Source organism: Pteropus vampyrus, unplaced genomic scaffold (genome assembly GCF_000151845.1).
Source record: "Pteropus vampyrus isolate Shadow unplaced genomic scaffold, Pvam_2.0 Scaffold42, whole genome shotgun sequence".
Classification (NCBI taxonomy): Eukaryota; Metazoa; Chordata; class Mammalia; order Chiroptera; family Pteropodidae; genus Pteropus; species Pteropus vampyrus.
In genome coordinates this window covers 181,646-190,717 of record NW_011888823.1, presented here as the reverse complement: position 1 = coordinate 190,717, position 9,072 = coordinate 181,646, and the positions used below count along the sequence as shown (strand labels likewise).

The window sequence follows — 9,072 nt, the reverse complement described above, 5'->3', positions numbered from 1 at the left end:
ATCTTAAACCCATTATTTTCAAGAGTCGTATTCATTTCCTTTCCACCAGCCGTCTGTCTAACCACTGACCAACCATCCGTCTCAGTTGAAGCCACCAGAATTATTTTCACTGCTGCTGTGTTACTTTGTGACTTTATTCTGTTCAGGATTCAGAAACAGAAACAGCCCTCACTGTCTTAAGCAGAGAGGTTTCAGATGTTGGGAAGGGCTGGAGTAATGGCTGCCACCGTTGCACCACCCTCTGGGCAGGTAGGAGCTGGGAATCCCAGCTGCTTGGCTCCATGTCACACCACCCTGGCCTCCTCATCGAGGAGTAAAGGTTTATTTCAGCTATTTGATTGTGTTTTTTTAATCTCATTTCCTTGCTTCCAGTTTGCTGCCTTCAGGTTAGTTATCCACTACATACAATTATTTTCTAAAACTGCATTCGTGTACACCGGAACACAAACTAAGTTCCTTCCCTAGCATCAAAGGCCACAACAGTTTGACCTTTACAATTTGGTGCCTTAAAACACCTTGTCCTCATCTCCTCATCCCCACCCTGCTCTACGTGGGTGGCTGATTGTTTCATCAACACACCTGCTTTTTTTTTTTTGCATGTTCAAACTATGTGGTATCGTCTATACAAAATCTCCATTTCTCTCCCCTCCTTTCCCCCAGACTTTAAGATCATAAGTTGTTGTTTGGTCCAAGAAGAAACCAGCCTCTACCTTTTACTGTACTCTTCCTGATTAGTACTTAGTTTTATAGTTTTAGTTCTTACGTGGTTCATTTTGAGTTAATTTTTTGTATGGTATAAGAGAAGGGGTCTATCTTTGTTGTTTTACATGTAGATACCTAGTTGTTTCAGTACTGTCTCTTGAAAAGACTATTCTTTTCCTATTGAATTCTCTTGCCATTTGTTGAAAATCTGTTATCCACAGTATAAGAGTTGATCGTTGATCCTCAATTTTATTGCATTGATCTATGTGTCTTTCCTTTCACTAGTACCACACTGTGTTGATTACTGTTGTGTTGTAGTAAGTTTTGAAATCAAGATGTATGCACCTTCCAGCTTTGTTCTTTTTTAAAATTAAATTCTGGCTCTTCAGGCTACTTTGAATTTCCATGCTAATTTTAGGATCAGCTTACAGATTTCTATATGAAAGTCAGCAGAGATTTTGGTAAGGATTAAGTGTTGAATCTGTACATCAGTCTGGGGAATGTTGCCATTTGAACAATATTTAGTATTACAATCCATAAACAGGATTTTTCCTATTTAGGTCTCAAATATCTTTAAACAACATTTTGTGGTTTTCATAGTACAAATTTTGCACTTCGTTATATCTAATCCTAAGTAGTATTTCTTATAGTCTTATAGTAAATGTAATTCTTTTCGGAACTTCATTTTCTGATCAGTCGCTGCTAGTGTGTAGAAACATGATTGTTGGATATTCATCTTACCTCCTGTAACCTTTGCTGAACTGTTTTATTCGTTTTTTTTTTTTTTTTTTAGGGGAGTACTTAGGATTTTCTATATGTACAATCATATCTGTGGATAAAGATAGTTTTTTTTATCACAATATTTTTTAATTTAAAACACAAACATACAAAATGAAATTTCAGAGAGAGTCCTTAATGAGATAACATTATTCTCCTGCGTTATTAAGGTGTATGTATTCTTGGTAGCTCTTAGTCTTGGAAGTAGCATGGCCATCTGTTTTATTGTACCATCTTCCTCTGCAGAAACCCTCAGTGGCTCCCCCCATGCCCTTTCTGGCAAAAATCCAGCATCTTATGGGCTCATTCTCCAGAGTACTGTGCATACGTTGTCACAGAAGACAATTTGAAATGGTGACAGCCTGGGCTTCATTTGGGAGTCTTGGCTTCTCACTAGCTGTGCATGGGCAAATGTGGGAGTGTTTCTTATCTTATAAAATTGCAGAACTGGACTTAGAATTTTTAAAGCGTGGTTTCCTTTAGTTCTCTGAACATATTTATAATAGCTACTCTGATGTCTTGTCTGCTAAGTCTGACATTTGGGTCTTCTGAAGGACAGTTTCTGTTGCCCGCTTTCCCTTGCTGTGTATGTTTGGGTCATACCTTCCTGTTTGTTCGTATGCCTGATAACTTCTTATTTTAAACTGGACATTTTAGATATTTTATAGCAATTCCAAATTCTGATTCCCCTTCCCCTTTTCCACGGCTTCTTGTGGTGTCGTGTTGTGCTTGTTTATTTGTTCAGTAACTTGGCTGGCCTATTTCAGTGAAGTTCCTCTGAGGCCACAGCCTAGTCTGTGTGCGTGCACACTGTGTTTGTTCACCTCTCCCACGAATGTGTGGGTTTCAGAGAGGAGAGACTTAGACTTTTCACTGTTATATTCCCTGCACTTAGAAGGGTATCTGGTACATAGTAGGTTCTCAGTAAATCTGAGGAATGAAAAGTATAAAATGACCAAAGTTTACTGCCTTCTTGATTCACGGTTTAATCTGCCTAAATTGAAAAAATGTCTAGAACCACTATGAGAAGTGAATTTATGTTGTTTGCAGCTTGAGTTGCTCGTTGCTGCCTAGAGTGAGTATGGCTTACTGGGAAGGAGAGCAGTGATCCGCAGTAGCTGCTTGGGCCCCGAGGGAGGAGAATGTGGCAGAGATGCATGTGCTAGCCGTTTTAAACCTAACGAGACACTAGAGAACAGGAAATGGGTATATTTTCGGTCTCCATTCTTTTGTAGGTCTTCTGGCTTACCCGCTCCTTGCCAGTGGAGGTGTTTGTGGAGAACTGGGATTAGGTTGGAAAAGCCACCTGTTTACAGAATGATGTGGAAAGTTTTCTGTGGTAATTCCATTATTAATAGCTATGGTACAAATAAGTCTCTTAGAAATAGGAATAGACAGGCCAGTATTTTAGCTGCTGCTCAATGGGAAAAAAAAATCTTCATTTGGTTATCTGATATGAAAAATTTTCTTTAAAGTTATTTAACAAATGATTTTGAATTAATATCTTTCTTTCTCTTCTTTCTAGATTCTTACGGAAATCTGTTAATTCTGTTTTTTGAGTACTTATGAATAACCACGTATCTTCAAAAGCATCTGCCATGAAGCTCAAACAGACCATCAACCCCATTCTTTTATATTTTATACATTTTATAATATCACTTTATACCGTTTTAACATACATTCCATATTATTTTTTGTCTGAGTCAAGAGAAGAAAAATCAAACCGAATTAAAGCAAAGCCCGTAAATTCCAAACCTGAGTCTGCATACAGATCTATTAACAGTTTGGATGGCTTGGCCTCAGTATTATACCCTGGATGTGATACACTAGATAAAGTTTTTATGTATGCAAAAAACAAATTCAAGAACAAAAAACTCTTGGGAACACGCGAAGTTTTAAATGAGGAAGATGAAGTACAACCAAATGGAAAAATTTTTAAAAAGGTAAAGTAACCTTTCATTGCTTTTGACTTTCCTCTGCATAAAATGTACCCTTAGAAAAGGCGAGGGACAAGCACGGCCTGCTTCCTTTGGCATTTGCTGATGTGGCAGGAGAAACAGAGTGGGAAAGTGCCAGGTCCAGCTTCATACCTGAGTGGGACCAGTGGGAGATGTGAAAAGAAAGAGAGAGACAAAGGTGGGCTCGGGAGGACCACCGTCCACTGAGGACGGAGCAGTGGCGCAGTTTTATTTTTGCAGGCTGCTTTTACCTCAGAGCATACAGTTGCTGGCTCGGATCAGATCATCTTTGGCACAATCCCCTAACCCATATTCTGTTAATGACCTTTTGCCGTTCAGTCTGTTCGCGGCTGTGAGCGTACTTCCCCGTCTCGGAGCAACACCGCATTGTTCCCTGAATAATTTGTACCTCCCCAGTCTTAGGAGGGTTCGTTGAGGCGAGGCAACCCTTGGCTGGCCTCACAGATGGCAAGGAAGGACCTCGTCAGCTTGCAATCCGCTCTCCACAGGAAGGCAGCTAGACTGCGCTCTAATCTCTTTCTGTACTCTGGTCCTCATTTGTCCTGAATTTTCGCAAAGACACCGAGAATACCCACTTTGCGGGGGCACGTCTGACCCTCAGTGTCTGCCAGGACTGGGAATAGAATGTCTAGGGCCATTGGGGCATGAAACTCAAAACTCTTGGTAGCTCCAGAAGCACCTGTTTGTGCTTGAGATTGCTCTGGGTTTTGGGGTGGGACCTGCTATTTCGGATTTTAGCGTAGCTTCCATTGGTCACCTAATGTCTTGGTCCTTTGGTTGTGGGAGTTGCATGGTTTAAAAAAAATTCTTTTCACAAATATAGAAGAAGCTGCTATTGTTTATTTGAAATTAGATAAGACATCCTTAGCGGCAGTGTAGCATAGTGGTTAAGAGCCTGGACCCCAGATGCAGATGATGGGTTCGAATCTCAGCTTTTCCACTTAACTAGCTGTGTGACTTTGGAAAAGTTATTTAACAAATTTGCCTCAATTTCTTTTCTATAATATGGAGATAAATATCATTGCCGATATTAGCATTTCTTTGAGCCCTGATGTTGTAAGAGCTATACATATATCATCCTGTTTCAGACTTAATAGCCCTATGAGTCGGTATGAGCATCCTTACTTTACAGATGACGACACAGGGGCAGATAGGTGGGTAACCTACCCAGGGACATTACAGCCAGCAAGCCGTGAACTGGAACTAGAACCCAGGCTGTCTTGCTCCACACCCCGTAAGCTAATCCCAGCACTCAGAGTGGCTGAGAGGATTACGTGAATGTATGTTCACATACTCACACACACAATGTGCATAGAACAGTTCATGGCACCTAGTGTAACTGTTCTAGCTTTTATTATTATGTCACTATTGGGATTTCAATGGGAAAAATTCGGGGTGTATACAGACTTAGACGATGGAGTAGTGCAGCAGATGAAGGGTACTAAGTGCCAGTGTAAGAAACACCTAAACCTGTACAAAGTTTTTATGAGTTTATTGTATCCCAACAGATGACAACGCCAGGGAGCAAAATATCAAATGCGCTGGAGAGCAACAGTTTTGCAGCTTCTTTTACGCATTTGAGATTAAGGAGGGATTGTAGGGGAGATTACATGGCTGTGAGAGAAAGCAAGGCGGGGATTGGATTACAGGAAAGTTAATAAGATTATGTGCTCTTTGGAGGGTTAATATCCCTTCAAAGAGTATTACTTCTGGCATTTCAAAGGTGTGCTAACCTAGATGCACAAGAACAGTGCACAGGGCTTAAAACTTCTCACTAAAGTTAGGGGCCTGGGCATGACTACCCACGTGACCTGCCCACTTAGGAATTCCTGGTCAGATCACCCTGTGAGGTGACTTTCCTTAGAACACCCTGCCCCGCTTTGTGTGCACATAAGTATAGACATGGCCTGGCTTCGTTATCAGCAGTCCTTGAAACTCCAGTAGGTAAATATCGGAGGTAAAACTTTTTTGAGGCAGTAAGGTCTGTAGTTGGTTGATAAATTGGTCAGTTTATAGGCTTAATACCTGTTTAGTCAAAGTTGTTTTCCCCTTATCCTTTTTCCCTAACTATGTGGTGACTCCAGCTGCCTTTTTCTGTCAGTCACGAAGGAACTCAGATTTTGGAGGAGAGTCCAAATAATTACACGGTGGGGTGGAAACACTCAGAGGCCACCAGCCACCGCAGGGCCAGGGGACTGTTGTTGGACTTCCTTAATACCCATTACGTTTGGTTTGGCCCTCGCCATTCGAATTCACAGTCCTTTCCTTTTAAACATGAAGCAAGTTAGTGTCAGTAACGCTCAGAAATTACAGACATTGTTTTAACTCTAGACAAAAATCTGTAAATGTTCCTCAATTTAAATAGTGATCTTTTACCTTGTTTTGCCTGGAATGGTCCTGATTTATACTTGTCATTCTGACACTAATCATTCCTCCTTAAATCTCAGAAGTAGTTTGGTTAAATTGTGTGGTCACTCTACTTTTAAGGCATATTCTATATTTCTTTCACTGATTAATTTTGCCTCACTTAAATGAATTTTTTCTGCTAAATTAAGAGCTAGCTAGAGTTCATAGCACATTTCTAGAAATTGAAGTCATAGCTAAACACGTTTGGTTATTCTTCTGGAGCCTATAGACTGTCATTTGCAAAACGCTTTATCATAGTGGTGTTTGATTTGTGTCATATTTAGTTGCTACTTTTTATGGCACACCATCCTTGATTCTGTTTTTGAGAGATCTGGTAGTTGTAAAAGGTACCAAAAACACTGTGTTTTTTAGGTACTAAGTTTTTCTACTCCTCTGCCTTCTCTTCTGTGCTTCTCATAGTATCTGTAAAACACATTCACTTTTGTCTTTTGATCTAATGGTATTTGAATTCAAAGATTGGGTTCTCTTATTTTTAATCTCAGCATATATAACAGAAGTCCTGTTTTAGCAGGAAGATTAACTTTTCTCAAGTATCCCACACATATTATAGGGATTTTTATGGGGCTAGTACTATTCTTCAGTCATTCAATACTGATAGCAGCAAATGAATCCCCAAGTTTTTAAAATGGAGAAAAATATGGTGAATATGAAATTCCTTCTTAATTCAGGTATCAGTATAATTAGGACAAAATAAAATCTCAGAGCTATCATAAGTGTTCCTTAAGTATGGCCAGATAACAGTGGACACAAGGAAAGCCATTTGTGTTGTGTGTGCGTGTTGTGTGTATGTGTTCACATGGCTTTTTCTTCCCTCTCCTGACCATGGTGCCTTTATAGTCATTGTTTATTCAACAAAGATATATTTGAACTCAAATAGAAAAGTTAGAAGGTGAGGAAAACGATTTTTAATCGGCATTTTTCTGTTCTACATTACAGTCAGAAGGTCTGCCGTTGCTGACATTCACCATCAAATCGGCATTTGTGATTCAGCAGATTTTTGGAAGTCTTTGTTTAAACTCATATGGAAGACATACTATACTTTTCTTGTGTGAAATTAACTTTTAGGTTTTGTGTATAATAAATGAAGCAGATATTTTCTGTTAGTTTTCCTCAGGAAGAAAGTATGCTCACCACTGGTTATCTAAGACGTTAGCTTCTTTTGGTCTGCGTAGCAGCTGTGGGCATTTGTCTGCAGAGTGGACAGTGGGAATCTCAGCCATGTGTTAAACAAGCTGGTCTTTCTTTTCCCCTCTTGGTTTCTTGTTCCCATCCATTGTCTTGCGGCAGTAACAGCATCTGCTATGACAGGACAGTGAAAAGGGGACCTTTCACAACTGGCACGTAGATGTAAGAGTGGGATTGCTTAGGCCTTGCGGCTTCTAAGCACAGTGCTTTCTAACAGTCTAGTGCAAACGTGTTTTTGACGAAGTATTTAATAGTTTCGGAATGATGTAGCAACATCGAAAACTTTCCTCCCTGTTTTGAGGGGCTGAGCTTTGGGGATTAACCCTAGAATGTATCTGACATGGCTGAAACAAAAGTGCACAAACCTTTATTTCCCGTTAACGAACTCTGAAGCTTTGTTTCCATCCTACCCTAAAAGTCTGTTTTGAGCTCCCAACGGAAGAGAAGTGGAAGCGGAAAGGCACTGGTGAGGGTTGTCCTCTAATTATGCCCACCGTGGGGTGGCCGACAGGGTGGCGTCAACTTCACCAAGGCAGGTCTCTCTCCAGGGGTCACAAGTAGAAAAACAAAAGGCAGAGAAGCAGAGGGAGCAGTGTTCTTGAGTCTTGGCAAGCTTTTTCAGGACTGTTGGCCCATCATTTAAAGTCTCTTGTGGTTTTATAAAACCGTAGCAGAGTCAAGCACCTGGAATGTGTGTCAGTCAGCATCTCCTGATTGCCACCTTCCCAGCAGGAAACGCGTTGTTCCACTGTCTTTTGAAGTGAAGAACAATGAAATGATTGGTTTCCACAGCGTCTCTAAAATACGCGTACCCGAAATAGAACAAAGTTGCAAAGAATAAAATAATTTTACATTTCTGTTTCTGAAATGGAAAAGAGCACAAAGCTGATTTAAACATTGTGATCTAACTACTAGAAACATTTAAAAAATTTTTCTTCCGTTTTATACACATTAGAAGAAAATAGGAAGAATCTTGTGATGATAGTGCTTACAAAGAGATTTCACTATAACCTTCTAAAGGGATCCAGAAAGATCCAGAAAGATCGTAGACATGCTCATTTCTGTTCCTGGGAGTTGACTTGGCTTCCTTTTCTTCTTGCTCAGTGCCTACTGTTGTGTTATTTTTTGCTGCAGTCACATTTGCATATGTGTATGATATTTATTTTCTTACTTGTTAGGACATTGACATCATAATTGCTTTCTATAATGGCCGATCTCTTGGCCAGGATTTGTGATTTGGTTATTTTATTGCTCTTCCTGACAGAACTCTTGGTTTTTCCGTATGCATTCCTCTCCCGGGTCCCCATTTATTAAAGGCACTGCCACAAACCAAAATGCTCAAGGCGGAAAACTAGGAGTTTGATCTCTGCCCCCTCCCCGCCCCACTTACAGCCATCCCCCTCTCCCCCACCCTTTCTTTTAACAAGTCTTCAGCTTTCGCTCCTGTCCCCTCCTACAGGCCACCTGCTCACCTGCCCAGGAGCAGTCAAGCATTGTGACTAACACTTAGATTCTGGAATGAGCCTGCCTGGTTGTGACTAACACTTACATTCTGGAATGAGCCTGCCTGGTTCATGTTCTGGTCTCGTCACTTAATAGCTAGCTGTGTGACTTTGAGAAAGTTATCCTTTTCTGGGCAAAATAGGGATAATGAGAACTGTCAGCGTTCCTGTGAGAGTTTAATAAGCTAACACTCCCCCATGGTAAATGCTAGCGAAAGTCCTCATCATCATCTGCGGTTATTGCCAACCATCCTGATTTCTCGAATATTTTCACTTTCTCTGCCTCCCTACAATAATTGGCTTATAATGACTTTCATTTACAGAGAGAGAAGCTAAATGAAGTCAGGTATACTTTGCCGAAGAAGGCAGGAAGTGTGTAATTTTGAAATATTTCCATTTTAAATGGTTAAAGTAAAAAAAATAAAAAATAAAAAAAAGTGCTGGTGTCCAGAGGTTAAACTCTCAGTGTCCCGAAAACTTGGTCTCTATTAGACTGTCTC

The 9,072-nt window shown here is 40.4% G+C and overlaps 1 protein-coding gene across 2 annotated transcripts in view; it reads left to right on the top strand.

Annotated features, from left to right (window-relative positions):
• Positions 1 to 3,004: 3,004 nt before the first annotated feature.
• The window catches only part of ACSL3 (acyl-CoA synthetase long chain family member 3), a 37,193-nt gene continuing 31,125 nt past the window's right edge, over positions 3,005 to 9,072 (top strand). For both annotated transcript variants that reach the window (XM_023529723.1, XM_011358510.2), the window contains exon 1: positions 3,005 to 3,422. In XM_023529723.1, coding sequence (XP_023385491.1) covers positions 3,045 to 3,422 — 378 coding nt within the window. In that variant the 5' untranslated portion in view covers positions 3,005 to 3,044. The remainder of the gene's footprint in view (positions 3,423 to 9,072) is intronic.